General features: G+C 39.1%; 1 protein-coding gene across 2 annotated transcripts in view; it reads left to right on the top strand.

Annotated features, from left to right (window-relative positions):
* The window catches only part of AP1S3 (adaptor related protein complex 1 subunit sigma 3), a 91,209-nt gene extending 76,313 nt beyond the window's left edge, over positions 1-14,896 (top strand). For both annotated transcript variants that reach the window (XM_043997889.1, XM_043997888.1), the window contains exons 4-5: positions 8,824-8,961; positions 14,756-14,896. In XM_043997889.1, coding sequence (XP_043853824.1) covers positions 8,824-8,961; positions 14,756-14,791 — 174 coding nt within the window. In that variant the 3' untranslated portion in view covers positions 14,792-14,896. The remainder of the gene's footprint in view (positions 1-8,823; positions 8,962-14,755) is intronic.
* The last annotated feature ends 12,220 nt before the right edge of the window (positions 14,897-27,116 follow it).

Genomic DNA, 27,116 nt, shown 5'->3' on the forward strand with positions numbered 1-27,116 from the left:
GATCAAGTTTTTCAGGCAATCCAATGATTTTCAAATTATCTCTCCTGGATCTATTTTCCGGGTCAGCTGTTTTTCCAAGGAGATAGTTCATATTGCCCTATTTTTTTTTATTCATTCAGATTTGCTTTATTATATCTTGATTTCTCATAAAGTCATTAGCTTCTACTTGCTTTATCCTAATTCTTTTATTATTTTTTTTTTTGGTGGGCAATGGGGGTCAAGTGACTTGCCCAGGGTCACACACAGCTAGTAAGTGTCAAGTGTCTGAGGCCAGATTTGAACTCAGGTCCTCCTGAATCCACGGCTGGTGCTTTATCTATTGCACCACCTAGCTGCCCCGCTTTATCCTAATTGTTAAGCAATGATTTTCTTCAGAGAATTTATGTACCTCCTTTTCCATTTGGCCAATTTGGCTTTTCAAGCTGTTGACTTTTTTTTTTTTTTGCGGAGCAGTGAGGGTTAAGTGACTTGCCCGGGTCACACAACTAGTAAGTGTTAAGTATCTGAGGCCTGATTTGAACTCAGGTACTCCTGAATCCAGGGCGTATGCTTTATTCACTGCACCACCTAGCTGCCCCTGTTGACTTTTTCTTCATGACCCTCCTGCATCACTCTCATTTCTCGTTCCATTTTTTCCTCTCCCTCTCTAACTTTTCCCTCTATTTCTCTTACTTTATCTTCAAAGTCCTTTTTGAGTGCTTCCATAGCCTCACACCAATTTACATTTTTCTTGGAAGCTTTGGATGGAGGAACTCTGATTTTGTCATTATCTTCTTCTAAGGGTGTATTTTGATCTACCTTGCCACCAAAGAAGCTTTGTCTGCTGCTTTCTCTGCCTGCTCATCTTGACTGTCTATTTCTTGGCTTTTAACTCCTTCTTAACATGTAGCGCTGCTTCCAGGACACACTGACCCAAGCTACAGGGGGTACTAGGGGGTATGATTAGGCTTGTTCTCAGTCTGCCTGGCCTGTAAGTAACCACGGCCCACTTTCTCTTTAACCTAGAAGCAGAAGTCGGATTGAAATCTGATTCTCTATGGTCAGAAGTTTGGCATGCCTGTGCCCCTCCTCCCCAGGCCACTGCTGCTCAAGTCTGCATACTAGTTCTGAATTTGAGCGCTTTGCCTTAGCTCCAGCAGACATTACAGCTATTTCCCCCTGGCCATCTGCTGGATCCCCTCACTGGTCCCTGAGCCGATTTTTAGAAGAAGCTGCTGAAGATTTTGAGGCTCTGGAGGCGCGGCCTACCTGTAGGTGGATCTGCGCTGCAGGCTGCGCTCTTCTCTCACCCTGAACAGCAGATGATCCCAGTTGCCTAATTAAGCTGTCTTTGGCTAGAAAATAGTCTCACTCTGTTCTTTTGTGGGTTCTGCTGCTACAGGAGTTGTCTTATGGCATTATTTTTTTGAGGTATGTGGACAAATTTTTCGGGAGCAGGGGAGAGTCACAGCCTTTCCTCTGCCATCTTGGCTCCACCCACTCATATAATTCTTGATATGTATTATCTCATTTGATCTTCAGAACAGCCCTTTGAGTTCATCTTCCCTCCAATGGTGTAGATAGAAACCCATCCATACATTGTTATCCTGTAGTGTGCTTCTTAATATTCTCTCATATACTCTTCATGAGAGGGACATTCAGGGTATTAAAGAGTTGTTCTATATCTCTCTTGACATTGGTGGCTACAAATGATCTCTCCATCAGTTATTACATACTCTTTTTTTTTTATTTTTTGGTGAGGCAATTGGGGTTAAGTGATTTGCCCAGGGTCACACAGTTAGTAAGTCTTAAGTGACTGAGGTCAGATTTGAACTCAGGTACTCCTGACTCCAGGGCCAGTGCTCTATCCACTGCGCCATAGAGCTGCCCCTATCACATACTCTTGATACATGTCTTATATGACATCCTATATGCATGTTCTCCCTTGTAATTCTTTTTGGGTCATATATTGCATGCTCTTTATGCCCACCACACACTTCTCCATTGCCTTTTCCATTGATTTGCAACTTTTATTTCTAAAAGACTTGAAACCTCACTGAAAAAATATTGATGTTGAAAAGATGGGCCTTGTTTTCAAGAGAGGGTTGGGAACACTAAAAGCTCTGTATAGTTTCCAAAAAGTAATTCATCCTTCCCTTTCCCTCCTATTCAGTAATGGTCTCATTTTATTTTCTATCTTCACTGTCCAAGGTGTAGACCAAAACAGACTGAGACCAGTAGACTAAGTCTGTGGACTGTCCATACCACCTCATTTCATAGTATGAATAATTTTTTTCCACTTGTTTTTTTCCATTGTGGATAGTTAGGCCAGATTTTTGTGTGGGGTCATGGATCTCATTTAGGGGGCTCTGCAGTATTCTGGAGCTTGATATAGTCAGCTCCATGTTGTCTCAAAATAGAAGACCCCTTCCTTTGGGGCTCAGGCTGGACTTTTCTTCATAGCTATGGCAGACACCTTTGTGAATATCCTTCTCCCCATTTTATGCCTTGCTTGATGTTGCTAACCATGGGGGTAATTGAATAGTTATCTGTTAACATTTTTTTTCAAGAAATCTTGTAGATTATGACATTCATAATTTTTCTAAATAAAGTTTATTATTTCATCATTTCAGTTGTGTCCAACTCTTTGTTAACCCCCTTTGGGGTTTTCTTGGCAAAGATACTGGAATAGTTTACCATTTCCTTTTCCAGCTCATTTTAAAGATGAGGAAACTGGTGCCAACAGGGTCAGGTGAATTTGCTCGGGTCACACATCTAGTAAGTGTCTTGAAGTCAGATGCTAAATAAAGTACTTTAAAAAAAAATTTAAATGCTAACTACCTTAAGAGTCAAAGTATTTACTTTAAAATTCTTTTTCCCCCCTCTTCCCACCCAAGTCTTGCTTATTTTTTATAATTAAAATACTGATGTATTTGCATCATTTAAATTTTTTACAAATGTACTCAAGAAAAAATTTCCCCCAAAATTGCAGTTGTTGGTTAGGGAACTATTGAGAATTATAAATGAAGCCTCTAGGACAGGGTGCATTAATGTGAAATTCAAAAACTTATTTTTAAAATTATTTTGATAACTGTATTTCAATATAATTGGTTTAATTTGTAATCCTATGTATTTTGCATTTGAATGAACTTTATACACTCAAAAACATTATTCTGAGAAGGAACCCATAGGCTTTACAAGACTTCCCAAAAAGGATTCATGACACAAAAATGGTTAAGAACTCCTGCTCTAGAATTTGAAATATGGTTCATCAAGACATTTTCCCTTGGTTTTCCCGAGAAGAAAAAAAATCTATTAGGTTTTCTACTTAAGGAGGTTAATGCCATTCCTTACTCCTCAAACACCAACATTTTGCTATTTTCTTTGACTTATCTGTAGACATTTTATATATAGATTTAACTGTTATTTTTAGGACCATATTATTTAACTTTTCCTGGTCCCACTCCCAGATATTCTTTTTCATTCTCATCTTTTGGTCAATGTTTGGTCAAGTCATTTATTGGCTTACTTGTCAGATGCTTATTTATTGCTTGCTGTATGTAGACGACTTACTACTAGATAGGGGGTGAAATAACAATGTTCAGCTAAGGCAAACTTCAAACCTTAGAGACTTCATTTATAATTCTCAGCTGTTTCCTTACCAAAGAGCTGCAGATATTTAAGAAAAGTTTACTTGATATTTAACTGGACCTTGTCCCTGTCCTTGTGCAGCTTATAGCCTAGTAGGAGGGTGAAGTTTCAGAACAGATTCATTTCCTACCAGCTATACTTCTGGTATCATCATTCCCCCTCCAAGACAAGCTCATTACCAGGGACTGAGGTTGCTTCAGCTGTGGTACTCACATATCATCAGTGTCCCCTCACTTGCCTCTGTCCCTTTGATTAAAGGCTGAGGGCAGAGCAAAACCAAAACCAAAACCAAAAAACTCTTCCCAAAACCAAAGAGGGTTCAGAAGCTCAGCTAGCTCTTCATTTCCCTCCAGCAGCACTGATTGGTTTTGACTCCACAGTCACTAGGTATTCTCCTGTAGTTCCTCACTCACCCCACTTTCAATTTCCTTTTGTGTATTGTCTTTCCCCTGTTAGATTATAAGCTCCATGAAAACAGGGACTGTTTCTTTTTCTTATTTACATCTCTACGGTAGTACAGTTATTAGCACATAGTAGGCACTTAATAAATGTTTATTGTATTGTAACTGATTACATAGATAATTTGAAATGATGTAGGCAGTAAGTCAGTGAAAAATGCAGTCGTACTTTGCTGTAGCATTGAATACTGGATAACTGGAGAAAGTTAAAAAAGTTAGCGTCTGTCCTCTACTTTGTTTTGTCATATTACTTTGTCCCAAATTAACCGAGCTGTGCTAAATGTGAACTAGAATTGACTTTTGGTCTCTGCTTATCTGGAAAGATTTGAGTCAGAGGCCTCAAGACAATATGTTGGTTCTCAAGAGAACCTGACTCACTCTTTTTACCAGTAATGAATTCGCTAGAAGGGTCAGAGAAGAGTGAACTCTTCTCTTGCTTTAATTTTCTATTTTATCTCAGAAGAATTTTAGCACTTTTTTTTTCTTTTCTCGTTTCCTTTGTTTTGCTGAACCAAAATTCAGGGTGATGACAGTATATTGGTGATTAAGGCCTTATCTAAAACTGCTTAGTTTGATGGCATATGACCCTCAGATGTTCATTAATATTGTTGATGATAAGTAAAGGCTTCCGGCATTTCTCAAACATTGTTCTGTGTCAGTAAAAAGAAATTCCTTTTTGTAGCCTTTTTCTTTGAAGGTTTCCTTTGAAACATTTCCTCCTTGCTCCCAAGGAAGAACTTTTCAGAAGCTGTTGGGACTTTAAAAAGCCTCAGATATCTATTAATAAGATTATTAAGAATTAATAAGGGGTAAAAATCAGCACCTTTCTCTGGCTAGGGAAAAAAAAAATCTTGCTCTTTATGTAAAATTCTGTCTCCATTATAGAATATTAAAATTCTAAGTAATTCTATGAACATTCAATTATTCCATTTTTATTAAGTGATGAGGAAATAAATTCTATCCCCCCTTTTGTAGGGGTTAAAATGATAAAATGCCTCAAAGTCATGAAGAAAGTGGGGGTTAGAACAGGGAAGAAGTCTAAATAGAGAGTCAGAGTACCTGAGTTTGAATCTCAGTAATCTCACTTAGTACCTATTTGCCCTTGGCAAGTATACTTGATCTCCCTGGGCCTCAGTTTCCTCACTTGTAAAATTTGGGGGATTGAATTAGATGGTCTATGATGTTTCATCTAGTTCTACATCTCTGATCCTATACGTTCCCTTTAGACCAGGGTTTTAGTATACACTTTTAGATATATCTAAGGTTATACATATGAGGGTTCAAAAATATTTGGGGAATTTACCTTCTAGCTACAATTCTGTCTTATTCAATACATTGAACTTTTAAAAAAAATTAGTATTCTTTACTAATGTAAATTACGTGTAAAAACAATTTTTAACATCTATTTTAAAAACTATGAGTTCCAAATTCTCTCCCTTCCTCCCCCCCCCCCCCTTTGAGAAGGTAAGCAATTCAATATAGGTTGTCCATGCAAAACATTTCCATATTGGTCATCTACGTGGAGCTTTTGCTATTACATACTATTTGCTGACAGGGACCCTAGAACACATCTAGTCTTGCTCTGCCTAACATTTTCCAGATGAAGAATCCAGAGCTGAGGGGCAGCTAGGGGGTGCAGTGGATAAAGCACCAACCCTGGATTCAGGAGGATCTGAGTTCAAATCCAGGCTCAGACACTTGACACTTACTAGCTGTGTGACCTTGGGAAAGTCACTTAACCCTCATTGCCCCTCCCCCCCCCCAAAAAAAAAAAAAGAATCCAAAAAGGAGTCTTAAGGGGCAGAGCCAGAATTCCAGCCCAGACCATTTTACTGCAGGTCTGGAGCTCTTTCTCCTACACCACGGTGGTTGTCTCCTCATCTTGCCCATCTTTATTTTTCAGCTCTTTTGACCTTTGGTGACTGTAGATTTCTCAGTCTTTAGTGTATCTGCCTTGGTTTTAGATCCTTAGATGCTCTGACTTCTATGAACTGAGTTCTTTAATTCATTCAAGAAATGTTTATGGGGCAGCTAGGTGGTGCAGTGGATAGAGCACTGGCTCTGGAGTCAGGAGTACCTGAGTTCAAATCTGGCCTCAGACACTTAACACTTACTAGCTGTGTGACCCTGGGCAAGTCACTTAACCCCAATTGCCTCAATAAAATAAAAATTTTAAAAAAATGTTTATTAGGAGCCTCCTATGTTTCAAATGGGTAGGTAGGTGGCAAAGTGGATGGGGTTCCAGGTCTGGAGTCAGGAAGATTCATCTTCCTGAGTTCAAATCCAGCCTCAGACATCTATTAGCTGTGTGAATCAGGCAAGTTACTTAACCTTGTTTGCTTCAGTTTCCTCATCTGTAAAATGAGTTGGAGAAGGAAACAAAGAACCACTCCAGTATCTTTGCCAAGAAAATCCCTAATAGGGTCATGAAGAGTCAGAACAACAGCAACATGTTTAAGAGAAAGGGTTGGAGTTTTTTGGACCTCGGATCTGCCATGTTTTTGGTTTAAGGACAGCCCTGTGATATAATGTAGCCAAGTAACTTATGCAATTTATAGTCTCTAAACTTGCCTGGGTCATTGAGAAGGTAAGTGACCTGCCTGCCTGGGGGTCCCGCAGTCAGTTGGCATCAGCAAGTAGAGATATCAATAAATCAGAAATGGTCCCTACCCAGGAGTGGGTTACATACTATGCTGATGGTGTTTGACTTTTATCTTAGCTACCTGTAGTACATACCTATTGTGTGCACTGACATCCGATAGCTCTATGTTTCTTCCTCTTGTTCGGCTCCCTACATCCTGGTATCTGTTTAGAGACCCCAGCCCTACCACTGTCCACCATCCTGCTGCATCAGAGTGCTACAATGCAATAGTCCAGGAGGCAAATGGAAGCTACCACATAGGAGCGGAAAGAGCTGGATTTGGATTTAGAGAACCTAGTTTCCAGGCTTGACTATTGTTTACCACCTGTGGAATCTGAGGCAAACCACTTCTCCCTGGGTCCCATTTTCCTCATCTATATAATGTGGTACTAGATGACCTTGTGAGGACTCTCCCTCAGCTCTGTCTAGAATTCTGATTGATGATTCATCTAGCAGATGATAATGAAACCGAGAGCCTTAGAATTAAGGTATCACCACCCCACTTAATCTTGTGGTTTGGAAGCCGTGCTTCCATTTAAAAAGCACTTGGTAAATGGAGAAATGCTATGGAAATGTGAGATATCATTAAGATAGTAATTCTCAGTGACAAGCCAATGGCCTAGTGGATAGAGAGCCTGCCTTGGAATATGGTATACCTGAGTCCAATTCCTGCCTGTCACCTACACTGTGGGCAAATCACTTAATCTGTCATTGCCTAAAGCAAATCAGTTGCTAATCTATTTGCTAATCAGTCAGTTGCTAATCTATATCAAGGGAAGAAGGATTTCCCATACTAGGATTCCCTAAGCTGATGAAAATACAGGTCTAGACAAAAAGAAAGAAAGAAAATCCCCCAAACAACTCTGAAAATAATTTCCAATAGTCAAATAATGGGTCCACATATTTCTCTTGAGCCTCTATCAACGTGTTTCATTCTACTTACGGCACATTTTCCCCCATTGTTGTGGGGCTCATGGGTAGGTAGAATATTTTAAATATTTGTGGGCAGCAGAGAGTCCCTGCACATTACACAAGGCTCCTCCTGTCAGTGAAGAATAAAGAGGAAATAATGTCAGCAACCAAGTTTTGCTGAAATGGCTGTTTGTTGTCATGGCCTTCTGTTAATTTTTTTAGATTCTCTTTGATTCAATTGAATCTGTCAATGAAAACCAATCTCCTCTTGGAGCCTGTAAGTTTATGGACTCAAATCTTTAAAATATTGAGCCATTTGCTGAAATATCTGTATCCAGTAATGTAACTTAATGCTTTAGGAACCAGGAAACCATTTTTCCTGGAAGCCATTTATTCTCTGCTACTGTGTAGATATTGTTTCACTTATGTGGGCTTAGCTGCCTGGTGCCTGTGAAAATTTTATGTCTGATAGAATTTTAAATGAGAAGAATTGATGTTATAGGAAATGACCCTCCCTGCCACTGCTATCCTTTAGCAAGGAATTATATCAGCCTTTCCAAATGAATCCAAGTTTGCTTCAGCCCATTAGAGAACATGAGAAGAAATTAATAATATGGCAGTGATCCCCTTCTGAGAGAAAATCATTATTCTATTTACCTACCCGTTTGACCTTGCCCAAAGCTCCTTAAGCCCTCAGAGTACCTTCTGGCTCTAGATCTGTGATCTTGAGGCCTGACAGCAGAAAATAGCAATCTAGGAAATCAGTTGAGACAAGTTGATTCCCAGAGGAGAAGTGAAAAATTCACAAAAGTTCTGTAAATACATCAGGAGTGGTTTCAGTGTCAGTTTGTACTGTATCAAGAGGATGTCTGAGATGACAAAGCCTTCAGATCCTTCCCCCAACCCACAGAATTCTGTGATTTCCTGAGGGCCCGCAAAGGAACAGCATAAGCCCTAAATGGTGAGCTGCTGTAGAATTTTTTTGTTTGTCATCCATCCAAGGCCTGAGAGGCCGAAGCCCTGCATTTGTTTGTCTGTTCTTGGAATGCTGTATTATTTTGTAACCTTAGTCTGCCACAAGGGTGCATCCGCTGAATAGATTTGCGATTTGGACAGACGCCGGCATGTGAATGTTGACGATGCTGCTGCAGGTTTGTCTTATGTTTGTCTTTATCCCACCAGGTCTGTGAGCTGGATATTATCTTTAATTTTGAAAAGGCATATTTCATCCTTGATGAGTTTATAATGGGTGGAGAAATCCAAGAAACCTCAAAGAAAATTGCTGTCAAGGCTATGGAAGACTCTGATATGTTACAGGAGGTATGTAAGGGCAGAGAAACATGAGGAGGTTTTTTCTTGTTGGGGAGGGGTTGGGGAAAAGAGAAAAAAAGAAGCTTAATTATCCTAGGGCCTGTTGTTTAAAGACAGGTTGTTGTTTGTGAATAAGGAGGCCCTATAAACCAGAGGAAAATGCTGTCAAAGGTAGCCATTTTCTGGTGCTATTTTTAATAAAACCTATTTTTATAGCTTGAAAAATTAATCTTGGTAAAATGTCTTCTGCGCTGGGGAAGGCAATTCATTCTAAATCACCATGCCGTTTGTCAGAGGTATTAGGGCTTTATTATTAAAGGTGGAGTTTATCATTTTAATTAAAAATTTTCAGCACCTCCTGGAGAGAGCCGGTATGATTGTTCCTATTTTCATAAATAAATTGGGAGCAGAATGGCTTAAGTTCCAAGGTATAAATAAACAGGGATCTGCACCCAGGCTTCAATGTCTGCTTCTCACACTGAGTCCACAATGGTTCAGATGGGATAAAGTGCAATGCTTTCAGAAGCATGATGGGAAATCCTGAGATGTCACAGTATCAAAGCAAAGGTGGCCAGAAGGTGATGCTCTCTTTTGTGATAAGTGCCTTCCTGCCATGAGTTCAACCTCCTCCCCACCAGAACTTGGGGCTCCTCACGATCTACCCTGGGCTCAAGTAGGTCAACTTTGTCCTTAATTATGTCCAGATCCAGGCCTCCTAGCACTCCAGGCTATTTCTTCCCCATAGGCTTTGCCCTCCCCTTTATTGCTGCCTTCCCTCATTAGAATGAAAGCTTCTTGTGGGTAGAGACTGTTTTGCTTGCTTGTATTTATTTGTATCCTCAGGGCTTAGTTTTGTGTTTGCCACATAGTAAGTACTTAATAAATTTCCTTTCTCCCTTCCTTCATTTCTCCCTCCCTCCCTCTCATTTTTCTTCCTTTTTCTTTTCTTTCTTTCTTTTTTTTTTTTGTGAGGCAATTTGGGTTAAGTGACTTGCCCAGGGTCACACAGCTAGTAAGTGTCAAGTGTCTGAGGCCAGATTTGAACTCAGGTCCTCCTGACTTCAGGGCCAGTGCTCTATCCACTGTGCCACCTAGCTGCCCCTCATTTTTCTTTATTATTTGTCTCTCCATCTATCTGTCATCTTATATCTCTCTCTTTAAGGGTAGGAAGGAACTGTTAAATTTTTGAATTTATATCCTCAGGGCCTGGTGCAGTGACTCTGATACAAGGTGGGTTCTTAATAAATTGATTTGGAAGCAGGAGGCCAATCTAGTTAATGGTCTCTTGAGACCTGTGAGAAAGGAGCCAATATTAGGCAAGGTCTTCCTAGGAAATGAATTTATAAACCACCAAGCTCATGATCAGTGATGTGATTCCTGCCTCTTTGGTATAGCTGTACTAGGGTGAGTAGAGGCTGAGATGGTCACTGAAGTGTAAGGGCCCTAAAAGGGTTGGTGTGTTCCCTAGGGCAATAATTGTGAGGCAGTAGAAAGTACATCTGACTTTTTTGTTCAGATAACCTAGGTTTGAGTCCTAGGTTTTCCGTCGATTAGTTCTATGACCTTGGATTTCATTTTACTTCTTATCCCCATCAGTAAAATGGTAATAATACCTGTATTACTTATCTTATAGGATTATCATGAGGATCAGATGAGATAATGAATGTAGGTAAAATGCTTTGGAAACCTTAAAATGACTGTTATATAAATGCATGTCACTATTTTTTCCTACAAATTGTTTCTAGGACCCTTAGCAAATAGTTTAAACCTTATGTCTACATTATATTTATGCACGGACCATAGGAAAATAGTTTTAAAAGGTGTTTCATGAACCAGTGATTTGGAAATCCAAGGAAGGTAGCCATCTTTGAAACCTGGTGCTCTTGGGCTCCATCCTCTGGTATTTTTTTTTTTTTAAGGTACGATGAGCTTATTGAGGTGAATTGAGCCTTGCATGACATAGGGCCAGTATGTTCTGAATTGTGCCCTGTAGGAAACACTGACATTGTAGGATATTTGATAGTTCCATTTCCAGTTAAAGAAGCTATTTTAAGAGGTTACTTTCAAAGTTTTGTATTCAGGTTCCTGATCAAAGTCATATGTCTAGCAAGCATTTGTAAGAGCCAGTAGCAGTTTGCTGGGCTTTTTTCTTTTTTCCTTTTCCTGTCCTTACTGTGAAGGTTTAGAGGGAAGACACAGGGCATTCATGCGTTGACAGAAAAGGACTGACTTTCCTCTAAAGCTGTGGACCCATGGAAAATGCCTAGAAATCACTGAGTTGGGATTGTTGGAAGAACTATGGGGAGGGTGGAGGTAGATTTTTGCTAAATGATAGCAATGAAGGAAGCCATAGTTGAAAGATGAGTAATCAAAAGTGGCTCAGGTGCATTGGTCAATGGTGGCTATTCAGTGTCCAGGAACTGGAATAAAGGTCTCTTGCACTTTGGACCCACCCTGGAAAGGCATCTAGGCTGTTGGGACTTCACTTATTGGTGTTGCATCTTTTGGCCATACTCTGACCTGAACCCATTGGCTCATTTGTGAGTCTACTACCTATAATGATTCCCTTTTCTGTTTATTGTGGATTTTGTAATAAAGTTGCTCTATATGAAAATGTTTTGGTAAGTTTTGTGGTTTCAGAACATGAGCCGAACTCAGTTGCTAGAGTGACTTCTGGGTGGGACCAGACAGGAACTGTAGGGGGTAATATTTATTAAGGAGCTCATAAAATTGAACTTTAGTCAGTGAGTCAGTTACTTTCCCCCTACCCAGTGATTTGTGTCATGAGTAACATTATAACCTAATAGACTCAAGCTGCAAAATTAGTGGGTATGAAGGAACTCATCTAAGGGTAAGAGAAGCCTTTGAGTCCCCCCCCAAAAGAAAGGGCCCCAAAAGAACAGTCAGTGGCAATGGAATCAGTGTAGTGTGGTACAAATGGCATTGGCTATGGAGATGGAGGACTGGGCTAATCACATAAGTTTGGCCAGATCACTTCTCTGACCTCCAGCCACTAGGAGCATGTGTAAAATGGGGTAATGGTCCTTATGCTTCCTATCCCATGGTCTTGTTCTGAGAATCAAATGAGAGAATGGATGTAAACTATAAAGTACTATATACCTCCAAAGATCCATGGTTTCATCTTTGTTAGTAGCCTTTTCATTAAAATAGAATATAGTCCCTCCATGCCTTAGGAAATGGTTTCATGGGTTTCTGTGGCACCTCTTCTTCTCCCCCCCCCCCCCCGCCCCCGCCCCTGTCCCCAATCATCAATTAGTAATGAACCATCTGGTGATGAGCCCCTTTTCACTGATATAGGCTGCTTCACTCCCAAGAGAATGCTGTCACTTGAAGTGTGACGTACTTGAAGTCTTTGAGCTTGATAGGATCTGTCAGAGCTAGAGATCACACTGGCATTATCTCTGAGATCCCAACGACAGTTTTGTTTCTTCATGAGGTGTTTACTGAACTTGTGTTTGGGAAATTTCCTCATCCTAGACTTTTCAAAGGCAAAAATTATTTCTTTATTGTCAGACAAAGACATTACCCTCCCGAATATTTCCGTCATTTGTGGGTGGGGGTAAATATGTGGAAAGATCATTGAAGAGCCACAGGCTGCTCGAACATACCGCTTAGTCTATTGACAGGTAATTGTAGAGCTTAACCCTGACGAAGCAGAGTTAATGTCAGAGACTATTTTTGTCACTTTTATCACTGTCCCCCAACAACAACCTACATCCCTCACTGATTCAACCTGTGGACCAAGATGTTAGTCAAAATATGGAATGTTCTTTCAAAAGCTAAGCACTATGGAGTGTTTGGAGAAAATTGTGACCCAGGGTCCATTTCAGCAGAACTCTGACCTCATGAAAATAGTGCCATAATGCAGTGCTGTTGACTGAGTGAAGTTTATAGCAAAGTCCACCCCAGTCATGGTCTTTCTATGAGTCACCTCCTTGGCTTTGCACTTTTATTGCTGCTCTGCTGATGATCAATAGTCTTTAGTCTTCCCCAAAACTCTAGCATAAATTCTTTTTTTTTTTTAAGTGAGGCAATTGGGGTTAAGTGACTTGCCCAGAGTCACACAGCTAGTAAGCATTAAGTGTCTGAGGCCAGATTTGAACTCAGGTACTCCTGACTCCAGGGCTGGTGCTCTATCCACATAAATTCTTAAAATAGATTTTTTTTCATTCTCTTTGAACGAGCTCTGAAAATGATGAGATGGAAGTGTGGGTACAGGTCAACAAGGAACTGTTGGTGATGAAGAAACCATAGGTGCCCTTTGAAGGGTATTGACAAATCACTGGACTCTGATTGTAGCAACAAAGATGATGCCAGTTTTTTTAAGAGTGAAAAAAATTCACTGGGAAGAAGGCTCTCCTTCAGCCTTTGATTTGCTCCTTGGTTTTGCAGCTAAGGCAGCCATAGCCTACAGCCCAAGAGGGTCAGGAAGTGGCAAATACTTTACTTCGGCTCATTAAAAAAAAAAAAAAAAGAAGCAAATGAGCAAAAAATCCAAAACCCAACATCTTCAGTATGGCTCTAGGAACTTTTTCAAGGATTCAAGTTCCAGGAATGTTGCTGGGGTCAGTATCCATTCAGACTTTTTTCCCATGCCATCCACCTTTTCATCTGCATCTCTAGTCACAAATTCAACACATCATAATCCTCATTGGTTAAGAGGGTGACTCTTAAAAATTTTTCAAAGTATATTCAGTACCAGTCATTTAAAGAAGGCAGAGAAGTACATAGAGCTTTTGGGAAAGATTGGCATGGCGATGGGAGTGGAGGGAGCTGAAAGTTTAGTCATTTTTAAAGAGCCCTCAGCTGTCTGCCATTACTTATTGCTGCAGGTGTTTGAATAGCTAAGGTTTTTACCATCTCAAAGTCCCCTGGATCTGTCAAACTATGGCCATAATGCACTGCTCTTGGCTGAGCACAGTTTATAGTGAGGTCCACCCATTCATGGTCTTCCTCTGAGTCACCTTCTTGGCTTGGTACTTGTATTACTGCTAAGTACATTCTGAGATGTGAATGGTAAGAGAAAGAGTCAAGGTGTAATATCCTGAATGGTGGCAGGAATGCCGTTTTCATGAGAAACTTGTACTAGATGACAGTTGTATGAATACCTCTGTGGCCTTTCTATCCAATATGCTTGGGTGGGTCCCTCAAGGATATCTTAGTGTAAATTAGGGTTAGGGTTATGGCAATAATATTACTACAGAAATTGATGTTGTAGCTAACACATTGCTCATCAGCTCTTTATTTCTTTTTTTTTTCCTGATAAAAGTATTTTATTATTTTCCAGTTATATGTAGAGATAGTTTTCAACGTTTGTTTATATAAGATTTCCAATCAGCCCTTTATTTCTTGACTGTGTTCAGAATGTCTAGTCTCGGAACATTACAGAGCTACTAATAAACTATTTTCCTCACATGTATACATCCTTCTACACACGTGTGAGAGAGCTCAAATGTACAAATGTGGCATCTCTTCATTTGAAGAGAATGTATTATCTTTTATTTGTTTTTGTTTTTGTTTGGCAGGGCAATGAGGGTTAAGTGACTTGCCCAGGGTCACACAGCTAGTAAGTGTCAAGTGTCTGAGGCCGGATTTGAACTCAGGTCCTCCTGAATCCAGAGCAGGTGCTTTATCTACTGTGCCACCTAGCTGCCCCCAAATGTATTATCTTTTAAAATAGAAAGTTACCTTTTAGAATGTTTGTTTTTCATAGGGCAAATTGAACTGAAAGTTGTGATTTTTTTTTCTGATTAATTTTGTTGATTTCATTTTTCTCTTTTAGACGATGGAAGAATACATGAGCAAACCTGCATTTTAACTGAAAAAATCCACTTGACAACCCAATGATGCTGCATGTCATAAATCTGTAAAACTTCAGCTGGATGTAGTTATTTTCTGATGTGCCAGAGCCTTATGCCAAAAATAACTTAAATGGATTGTGTGTGAAACTTCTTGGATACTTTGGGATACTGTATTCAACTAGCAAGACTTAAAACTATAGTTTATTTGTAACAGGTGCATAACTATATTATTCTCTGTACATGAATTCTCTCGACTGCGGAGCTTAAAATCATTCAGTAGATTGCATATTTTGTTTGTACTTTGCCAGCAAAGTAATAATTTTAAAGTATTTTTGAGAAATGAGATACGCTATATTTTTGCTAGTATTCTCAAAGAACAAGTTGGCAACTGTTTTGTAAAAAATATTATGAATGTATTGCCTATCTTGGACTTAAAACAATACTTTTTTCTAACCGAATAGTTTGTTTTTATTATGATTTCATAGTATGTCAAAGTAATAAAAGGTCAGTTATTAGATAACTGGTCATATTATATATATATGCATGTGTGTACATATATACATGTATGCACCCCCATATATATGTATATGTATATAAAAAAGACTTTGACAAATCTCTAGCCCCTTGTAGCAGGCTTGACTGTCTTCTTTTAATTTTTTAATTCAGGCTTGACTTTGAGGAAATAACAGCAATGACAAAAACACAGCTCCCTATCATTCAAAACAAAAGCAAAAACCTTTAGGAGAGGCTGTCTAGAAATTGTTCTAATAAAATTTTGGCAGTTAGAATTGTAAAATATCTGAAGTATCCCAATTTGTATTTTCACAAAAAACACCTAATTTCAGATTAGAAGGGAGTTACTGGAGTGGTCATTTAGTCCAACCTATACTCCAAACTTACTAATTTACAAGAATGGTTTTTTTGTGTGTGTGTGTTTTTTTTTTTTTACAATTCAAATGATTTGAGTGACAGTGTCTATGACTTTCCTTGAGACATGTGATAGGATGATTGAGTTGGCTTCCCTCATGCACACAGTATAATACCCTGGGAGTCCAATCAATTCTTGCTGTTGACCATGGTGTCAACACTTCTCTCTTTGGATGCATAGAGAATTCATGTCCATTAAAAGGAGACAACTGCATACTCAAGGATAGGAAAGCCTCCAGTTAGTAAATATTTTGTCATTTTAAGTCACAATTTTCTAATGTCTTAGGACTTTTCTGAATTTTAATTTGCACCAAATGTTTTCCTTAGTAACTGAATAATGTTAGTCTGGAGGTTTCAGTTCACTCATATTGCAGTGATTAGAGGGACAATCATGGTTCGTTTTCCTGGGAGATGAATCTGCCTACTATGTGGGTGTCTTTAGGAAATTTTGGATGGGATGACCTCTCAAGGGATTTACTAACACTAAAAATTGCTTTTTGTTTGTCTTAGTAGACATGTGCACACATTGATTACACAAATTCCTGGTTGATAAGACAAAAAACATAGTAGGTAAGGTGAGTTTTAATACATTTTAAGTTTTCCCCCTAAATTAACATCATTTATAAACATTATACACATCAACACTAGAAATGCTTACTGAGTTTTATAGATGTTTCCTTGAGTAATCACTTGACTTCAATCAACATATCAAGCTTCGATTTTGCTTGATCCATTTTTCATCCCTTGGTGTACTTGGAGCATTCATTGACCAGTTTGACAGTTAAAAATTCATCATCCAGGACTTTACTGCCTAAAGAAAATAAAGATGAAATTTTGCAAGGACAGTCTCTCTGTAAATCCTTTATCAGAAACCTCATCACAGCCTTCTAGATTTTTGAGGGGTATTACTTGATATTGCCTTTTCTCCTTTAGATAAAGTTATTTATTGAGTCTCACTGGTATTTAGGGACAATGTACTAGGTATATAGAAGTATAATGGGACCCCCTTATGTCAAGATCAGCAGCAGGCATGGGCATGTTCTCAACACAACTGAAACTCACAACTGAAGAAATGCTTGAGACATCACTGTAATGTCCATTGTGGAAACTTGGTGTCCATATATTGGGGCTGGAGGGGGTGGGGGTTGAGGAAGAGAGAGAGAGACAGAAAGACAGAGAGGGGGAGAGAGAGAGAAAGAGAGAGAGAGACAGACAGACAGAGACAGACAGAGAGAGAGGGAGAGAGAGAGAGACAGAGACGGGGGGGGGGAGAGAGAGACAGAGAGAGAGAAAACAGTAAACATTTAACTTTTTATGAACAAGGTGCTGTTCTATACAGATAAGTAACTGAGGAGAGAAAGTTTATTAGAAACTGGAGCAGTTAGGGAATGCTTCACAGAGAAAGTAGGCCTTGAGCTTAATGAACAACAAATGTTAAATTTCTTTTGAATGCAAATCAAGATGAAAAAACAACAATTTCTGCCCTCATAATACAAAAAGGTTGTCTTAAATCACTATAAAACTAAGACTGTTTAAAACAAGAACTGAGAGGGGTAGCTAGGTGGCACAGTGGATAAAGCACCGGTCCTGGATTCAAGGGGACCTGAGTTCAAATCCGGCCCCAGACACTTGACACCAGCTGTGTGACCCTGGGCTAGTCACTTAACCCTCATTGCCCTGCCCAAAAACAAAAACAAAAACCAGGAACTGAGAGTGCTACAATACTCTGCAATGGCCAGACCAAAGCTGGAATACTGAGTTTGATTCAATGAATGGTATTTAAGAGACACATTGACAAACCCAAGCAGGCTCAAAGCAGATGACCAGAATTGGGAAGAGTTGGGAGCTATGTCATATAAGGAAAGATTGAAGGAATTTGGAATGTTGAGTCTGGAAAAGAGAAGGCTTCAGGGGAATGAGATAGCAGTCTTCAAATATTTAAAGGGTTGTCAAGTGGGAGAAGAATGAGATTCACTTAATCTTTCAGCTAACATAATCTTTTGACCAGCCAAGGGGCTCCTTTTTGCTAATCTGTTTTCTGTTATGCAATGTCTGGAGAAATACAAGATAGCGCCACTCCATTTTAGCAAGGAGATTGGAAAGATGTCTACTGCTTCTCTTCCTTTGTTGTTCTGGTAAGTGTAGGCAAAAGCACTGCCATCTTATCTTAACAAATGATCCTGTTGTTTTCAAGCCATCAGAAGAGTACCTTTTTCATAGTTAATCACCATATCTGCTCTTGGACTTTATCTGACACAAACTGTAGTATTTCTGTCTTAATAGCGGAAGATTTCCCTTGTTTCACCACCCTTTCTCAGCAAAAACTGACTTTTAAAAATAAACTAAAGGTTTATTCAGAGAAGCAATTGTAATACATTCCTGCTTGTGCTCTGAACAAATGTGGTGCATACTAAATGATTATTGATTTGTGTGGTGTTTATCCCGGCTAAGTCTATATGAAGATGGTCCAGACAAATCATTTTTAGCAACACTGATTCTTTTTGCAATTACAGGGGATAGACGGAGTGGTACGGAAGTTCTAACATCAGAGGGCCTAGGTTCAGATTCAACCTCTGACATTACTTTTGTCCCCCCCACATGCCTGAATTCTGTCTTCGTCTCTACCTCCTGGTATATGCCTTCTGCATAATATCTTTCTCCATCTCTTTTTTTATTTTGAAAAATTGTTATTGATATCTTCTGTTTCTTACATCTTCATTACCAGTGTCTTTCCTCTTCTCTTCCCAAAGAGATATGATAAATAGTCATGTTTTAAGGAGAGGAAAAAAAGCTAGTACAACTGATGAATACATTCAAAAAGTCTGAAAATGTGTAATGTGTAACACCTGTAGATTCCTTACCTCCGTGAAAGGGTGGGTTGGGGATGTCTATTTATCTTTCTTCATTTGAGTCATTTAAAATCTTTATAATTCTGATATATTTACTTTTGATTTTGGGGGTTGGTGGTTCTTTACATTTACATTGTTGTCATTATTGTGTGTATATTCTTTTCTTGGTTCTGCTTACTTTGCTCTGTATCAGTTCTCTATATTTATCACACACACCATTTCTTATAGCACACTAATATTCCATTACATACATGGACCACAATTTATTTTTCCATAATTCATGGGGACTTTCATATTACAAAAAGTTTTGCTATAAATATATTTTATGTAAATGGGAACCTTCTTATTGGTGACTTCTTTGGGGATATCATCATAGCAACAGTCTGGTTAAAAGAATATGGACTTTTCACTAAAAAAATTAAAATTAAAAAAAAAAAGGGGGCAGCTAGATGGCGCAGTGGATAGAGCACCGGCCCTGGAGTCAGAGTACTTGAGTTCAAATTCAGCCTCGGACACTTAACACTTACTAGCTGTGTGACCCTGGGCAAGTCACTTAACCCCAATTGCCTCACTAAAAAAAAATTTTTTTTTTTAAAAAAGAATATGGACTTTTTAGTCAATTTATTTACATAATTTCAAATTGCTTTCCAAAATGGTTACATGCAACTTTTCACAGCTCCACCAACAATATTAGTGGGCTTATCGTTCCACAACTCCAAAATTGACTATTGTCATTTTTGTCATCTTTTATCAGTTCACAGGATGTAAGGTTACACCCCAGAATTGTTTCAATTTGCATTTCTCCTATTATTAGTAATCTAGAGCAATGGTGTTAAATAGAAACAGGGACCACTAAATTGAACGTAAGGATTCCTGCAGGCCACGTGTTGATTTAAAAAACCACAAATTAACATGATCTATCTTCTATTGCACTTTTGCTTATTTTGTTAAATATTTCCCAATAAGGGGCACCTAGGTGGAGCAGTGGATAGAGCACCGGCCCTGGATTCAGGAGGACCTGAGTTCAAATGTGACCTCAGACACTTAACAATTACTAGCTGTGTGACCCTGGGGCAAGTCACTTAACCCCAGTTGCCTCACCCCCCCAAAAAAAAATTTCCCAATAACATTTTAGTCTGGTTCAGGCTGCTCTGCTGGGTAGTATGTGTGACACCTCTGATTTAGAACATTCTTTCATGTTTTTGTGAATACTATACAATTCCTTCCTTCCTTCCTTCCTTCCTTCCTTCCTTCCTTCCTTCCTTCCTTCCTTCCTTCCTTCCTTCCTTCCTTCCTTCCTTCCTTCCTTCCTTCCTTCCTTCCTTCCTTCCTTCCTTCCTTCCTTCCTTCCTTCCTTCCTTCCTTCCTTCCTTCCTTCCTTCCTTCCTTCCCTCCCTCCCTCCCTCCCTCCCTCCCTCCCTCCCTCCCTCCCTCCCTCCCTCCCTCCCTCCCTTCCATCCTTACTGACTGACTCATCTGTTAAATGAGTGTGTTGGAATATAACTGTTTTCTTATATCTCTCTTAACTTTAGATCTCTTCCTGTATTGACAGATAAGAAACTCGTTAAGTCTCATCAATCAATTTTTTCTAATAACTTGGTTCTTAGTATTCTTAGTAGTTGGTACCAACCCTCCTTTTAGTGAGACCAATTTGCTTGACATGGGAGTAAGAGTTTGGATTAGATTCTTGCCCACAGAATATTTAACTCAATGGAAATGGATGCTGACCACTTGTCAAAAAATGACACCAGGTGTCCTGTTTAGGGAAGAGTTCTTGTGGGACATTGTATTTGAAACTATTTTGAGCAGGACTCATAATAGATGGCTTGCAAACATACCTATATATACATATGCACCTCAATATTTTTCATTCTTGATCCATGTAGGTATGTTTGATGAACTATATTGAGTGGTCTGGTACATTTTTTGTTGTTGTGTCATTTCAGTTATGTGTGACTCTCTGTGACTGAATTTGGGAGTTTCCTGGCAAAGATACTGAAGTGGTTGTCATTTCCTTCTCCAGATCGTTTTACATATGAGGAAACTAAGGCAAGCAGGGTTAAGTGCCTTGCCCAAGGTCACACAACTAGTAAATTTCTGAGGCCAGATTTGAACTCATGAGTCTTCCTGATTCCAAACCTATGGATCTGTCCACTGAACCACCTAGCTGCCCTGTGATAGTTGCTACACATATTTTCTTTAGTATTGATCCTGATGCTAAAGATAGTCATCACACAATCTTCTTATGAACATTATTTGCTCATCAAAGGGACCTTTTGTGGACAGGTTACATATTGATGGCTTATGGCTTCAAGTACCTAGGCATTTTCTTTGCCAACTAACTCTTCCATATGCAGTTAGCCACAAGCTAATCTGAGTCTTTACCACCATCACCATATGTTTTTGAATCATCACTCCTGGAATAGAATTTTTTTATGCTTTATTTAGGAAGAGAAATTTTTGATTTAGAAAAAAAAAACAGCAGGAGACAGAAGTACAAAGGTCCTACAACATAGGTCCATAGTTCAAGAGCTACATGTGACCTCAAAGGAACCTTTATTCCAACCATCTTCACATATAAGGGAACTGATGCATCTAAAATTTAAGTGACCTGCCCCCAAATCGCATAGGTAGTAAGCAGGAGACCCCATATTTTTAAAGTTTAAATTTAGTTATTTTTTAAAATTCTGAATGGCGACACAAAAATGTATAGTTTCATATATAATTAATCAACAAACATTAGGTACCCCCTACATACCAGGTGCTGTACTAGGTGCTTTAGATACAAATGCAAGGAATGAAACTCCCTACTCATAGGGAGCTTAAATTCTAATGGGAAGAGGGGAAAACTAAACAGACATGTAAATATGTACAGAATAAATGTAAAAAGAATAGATGTAGGTAAATACAAAGTACTTAAATTTAGACATATGTAGTAGTAGTAAATAAATATTGACAAGGATGGTACTAGCAGCTAGGGGAATCAAGACAGGCTTCATGTAGAAGACAGGAGTTGAGCTTCATCTTGAAGAAAGGGTAGTAGTAAATAAATATTGACAAGGATGGTACTAGCAGCTAGGGGAATCAAGACAGGCTTCATGTAGAAGACAGGAGTTGAGCTTCATCTTGAAGAAAGGTTTTTTGTTTGTTTTTGTTTTTGGTGAAGCAATTGGGGTTAAGTGACTTGCCTAGTGTTGCACAGCTAGTAAGTGTTAAGTGTCTGAGGCTGGATTTGAACTCAGGTCCTCCTGATTCCAGGGCTAGTGCTTTATCCACTGTGCCACCTAGCTGCCCCCCAAAAGAGGTATTCTTAATGGGGTGGCTGTTAGAAGGGAATGTATACCAGTCATGAAGGATGGTCAATTCAATGGCACAGATAGGAGATGGTGTCGTGAGAGAGAGAGAGAGAGAGAGAGAGAGAGAGAGAGAGAGAGAGAGAGAGAGAGAGAGAGAGAGAGAGAGAGTGTGTGTGTAACAGGAGAAAAGTCTGCCTGTATTGCAAAATATGAGAGGGCACGTATGTATGTCCAATGAAACCAGACAGTTGCCGCAATATTATAAAAGGCTTTAAAAGCTTATCAGAGGAGCTTTAATGAACTGGAGTTTATTGAGTTGGAGAGTGACTTGGTCAATTTTGTGCTTGTGAAGTAAGAACAACAACAACAACAAAAGGATTATACCAGAAACCTTGGGTCTCTTGTTATGTACTGTCTGCTTTCCCTTTTAGGTATATAATAAATCCATCATCCATCTTTCAATGCTATCCTGCTGGTCTCTGTTTCTTTCTGACTTTCTGATCTTTTGCACATTTAAAAATGTTAAAGGACACTCTTATTCCTTTTCCTTTTTAACTAGTAATCCTATTATGAGCCCCTTCTATCTTCCACCTCTCTCCAATTAAAAAAAAAAGAAAGAAAACTCTAGTAGCACAAATATGTAGTCAAGCAAAATAAATTTACACTTTGGTGGTGTCAAAAAAGTATATCATTCTGCACCTTGAATCCATCGGTTGTCTGTGAGGAGATGGGTAGCATGTTACATCTTTGGTGCTTTGAAACCATGGTTGATCATTCTCTTAATAAAAGTTCTTAAGTCTTTCAATGTTGCTTTTATGTACATCATTGTTATTTAAATCAATCTCCTAGTTCTGCTAGCTTTGCTCTGCATCAGGTCATACAGTCTCAGGTTTCTCTCAGACCATTCCTTTTATCAATTTTAATGATACAGTAGCATTTGATTACATTAATATACCAAAATTTGTTCATCTATTTCCCAATTAATAGGTGCTCCCTTAGTTTCCAGTTCTTTGCTATAATAAAAAGAACTGTTTTACATTTTTAATACATACAGGCATTTCTCTTCTTTCTTCAATCTCTTTGGTGTGGATAGACCTAATGGAGATATTGCATGACCAAAGGGCATCCACAGTTTAGTGACTTTGGGGGCACAGTTGCAAATTTCAAAGGCCAGATTCCCCCTCATTCCATGATCTGTTACCACTAGGTTGTGGTACTTCAGCTGTAACTCTACTGTCCAACATAACACCTTCAAGAAATCTGAAAAGACTCTTGGTTTAGTGGTTGTGATCATAGGAACAAAATTAAAATTAAGCTTCTGTATGTAGGACTCAGAGGAATTTTAGTTCTCAGACTCAACCAATAGTCCTTTTGACACAAATCATGGAATCATAAACTCAGAGTTGTAAAGTGCGTCAGATATGACCTATAGTGCAATCCTCCGCTACATAAAGAATCCCTCCTATGTAAACATCCATCCAGCCTCTTTTTTTAAGATCTCCAGTGGCAGCATTTCACTTTTGGATATCTCTAAATCTTAGGAATTTATTATATTGAACTAAAATCTGCCTCCTTGCTAGTCTGTTTAATCCTATTTCTTCCCTCTGGTCAAGCAGAATAAGCCTAAATTAAAACAAACAAACAAACAAACCCAACTTTAATATTTGAAGTCAATGATTAAGTCTCCCTTCCCCTCCTGCAAGTCTTGTTTTTATTCCAGGCTAAAGTATTCCTACTCGCTTTAATTGTCCTTATGTTACATAGTTTTGAGTTCCCTCAGTATCTTGATTACCGTCCTCTGGAGGCACTAGTTTGTCAATGTCTCTTAAAGCACAGTGTCTACCACTGTACCCAATAATCCAACTGTGGCCTGTCTAGGGAAAAGTGTAGCAGGACAGTGTGTGTCAGTCAGTCATGAACATTTAAGTATGTACTGCGTGCCAGTCATTGTGCTGAAGGCTTTGGATACACATAAGAAAAAAGAAAGACAGTTTTTGCCCTCAATCAGAAAAGGAAACTAAAAGGCTGGGGTGAGGGAGGCCTGGGGAAAAGTATATGATGAAGGATACTTGGTAGAAAAGTCCCAGAATAGTGTGACCAGGTGAGAAATGAGGAGATGTTGGGTTTTGCTTTTGGGGTTTTTTTTTGGCTTGGGGCAATGAGGGTTAAATGACTTGCCCAGGGTCACACAGCTAGTAAGTGTCAAGTGTCTGAGGTCGGATTTGAACTCAGGTCCTCCTGAAAGGAAGTCCATGATTTCACCCTCCAATTAGGGAGGTAGAGGGTGGTGATGAGATGGAGTACCAAGGCTGATGGCATCTTACAGGATGATAAGGTTTTCCCAATGTGAAGACAACATAAAAAGAGACTAGGCATCAGAGCACTGGAGGTGGGAGTTGCCTTAGCCACATTTATTCACTACTTTAAAGTCAGTTAACAAGTATTTATTTATTTTTGTGGGCAATGAGGGTTAAGTGACTTGCCCAGGGTCCCTCAGCTAGTAAGTGCCAAGTGTATGAGGCCGGCTTTGAACTCAGGTCCTCCTGAATCCAGGGCTAGTACTCTATCCACTGCACCACCTAGCTGCCCCGGGGCCAGTGCTTTTTTATCCACTGCACGACCTAGCTGCCCTCAACAAGTATTGGTTAAGAGCCTATTATGTAGCTGCACTGTGCTAATCATTCTACTGATATGCTCTTTGTGTATACCCACTCTTTCCACTGATACTGAGGGTACTTGTAAGAGATTGGAGTCTAGGTCTGTGGAGGTGGGGTGGGGTGGCAGGGAGTATTTTGCAGTTAACTGTTCTTACAATGCCATTTCAGTAAGTACCTTTGATTTGAGATAATTTTGTCAACTGGCTGACTGTTAAAGGTAAGCTCCTGTAGGAGTTTTTGTACTGTATTGCTAGGAATGCTACAAGTTGGAGACAGGTAGCCCTAGAGGAGTATTCCATTCTCTTCCTCTTCCTCTCCCTTTCTGGAATGCAGTCTCCTTCTTTATCTCTTCCTCATAAAATTCCTCTTTTTTTTAAAAGATGCTGCTTAAAGCACCACCTTCTCCATAAATTTCTTTCTGATCCCCTCAACAGCTGATGCCTTTTCTACAAAACTACCTTGTCTTTAACTACTTAAAATTTTGCTTTACAGTTATACTGTATATACTTATATATCTTTGCTGCATCCTGCATTAAAATGTCAATTTGTTGCAAGTGCAGATTTGATTTATTGTATTTATATCCTCAGCATCTAGCATGGTGTAGTAGGTGTTAGATAAATATCTTTGGATTCATTGATTAATTGGGTCTGGGATAGGGAGTTTATTCCTAATAGAAAGAAAGGTTAAGCAAAAAGAACCGCAGTGCTCATTTAACAGGATGATTAGAACAGAATTCAATAGGAACTTAGGACTGTGGTTACAATCAGTTAGGAGGCAACATTTCATGGGATCATAGACTTCCAGCTGGAGGAATCTTACAGACCATCTACTTCAACGAGGAAGTTGAGGTTAATAGATATTAGTAACTTTCCTGGGATCACACAGCTAAGTGTCTGATAGGGGACTTGGGTTCAGGTCTTCCTGACTTCAAACCCAATACTCTATTCATTGAGTAACCCATCTACCTCATCAGAGCATAAAGTCAACAAGTCAAGCCAACAAGCATTTATTAAAGTGCTTATCATGTGCCAGACACTGTGTCAAACACTGGTAATACTCTTACAAGCAGGAAAAAGAAAAATCCCTGTTTTCAAAGAGCATGTATTCTAATGGGAGAAAGCATAAAAAAGGAAGTTGAAAAGGTATAGGGGAGATACTAATCACATTTTCTTGTTATTCCAAATTTGATAAACACCAAAAAAACCAACCAACCAAACAAAAACAACAAAAAAAACCCCATTTCCAAAAAAGAACAGAAATAGAGGATTATATATGAAACTATGAATCTATATTAAATACAAAATGCTTTCTTCTTCAAAGTAGTCACCTTGGGAAACTTGAAGCTTATTCTCATGATGCTGCCATTGCTTAAAACATAGCACAGCCCTCTCTTTTGGAATTGCCTTCTGAGACTATGGCATTTTTTTTTTAAATCATTCTCATTGATAGCAAATCTCCATCCTTTGTGCATGAGTTTGGTTTTTATAAATAGCCCCAAATCACTTGGAGTGTAATAGCATTTTTGGTTTAAAAAAAAAGTGTGATTGTAATGTGGCTTTGTGTGTCTCAGAAAAGTGTCTAACAGCAGTTTTGTAGAGAAGAGTGTGAGAAAATGTTTGGGCTAACTACTCAGAAAAGCTTGCCACATATAAATCCAAGCTCAAATAGAAAAAAGATTTAAGGGGGGGAAAATAAATAAAATTTCAACTGTCTGTTTTAAAGGGAGAGATAGATTTAGTTCTCTCTTGTTTATATCCTAAATTTAGAAAAAACAAGCCAAAACAAACATTTCCAAGCATAGTCACTGATTTCCCAGAGGAATCACAAAATGGCAGAACCAAGGGATCTTGGTGATCATTTAATTCCATCTCCTCATGTTTCAGAAGAGGAAAATGAGGCTCAGAGAGATAAAGTTACTTGTCCAAGGTGACATAGCAAGTTACTGGCTAGAGTCTAGTTCTCTTGACTCCCAGCCCAGAACTCATCTCACCATACATCTATTATTATGGATGCTTGTGTGAATGGAACTGAGTTAATGAAGTCACAGTCAGGTGCTTTTTTCTGACATAAATACCTGACAGTAAGAAAATAATTAGATGAGGAGGGTGATGAGTGGGTAGATGATAAGTGGGTGAAGGAGGTTTGCCAAACAAACAGCTGGGGAGAAGTATGGATTCTTTACTCATCATGTCTTTGCATAATAGGCTCCCACGTAGGCACAATATTCAGAACCTGGCAAAGAGAACGCTACAGACTCAGGTATGTAGGAGTCGGCAGGAAGAAGGAAAGTAAGAAAGGGAGTGCTGGAATTGGAGTGCTGATTGCTGAGCTAACAATGCCAGTATGCTAGGAAGAGCCCGTTTGAATGAATAAAGGAGACCATAGGACTGGCTGGACAATCTAAGGGGAGATGGGTGGATAAAAAGGACTTAGTTTTTTCACCGAGCTATTGAGTGTCCTGTATCAAATTTCTCTGTGACTTTGTGTTTTTGATTGTTAGCCAGGGAACATCATAGTTTACAAAGAGTTGAATACTAGTATCAACCCCTTAGGGCAATGGAAAGGTGCATTGTGGGTATGAGTATGTTGCAACACACAACAAATAAGGAGCT

This window comes from Dromiciops gliroides, chromosome 3, assembly GCF_019393635.1.
Source record: "Dromiciops gliroides isolate mDroGli1 chromosome 3, mDroGli1.pri, whole genome shotgun sequence".
Taxonomy (NCBI): Eukaryota; Metazoa; Chordata; class Mammalia; order Microbiotheria; family Microbiotheriidae; genus Dromiciops; species Dromiciops gliroides.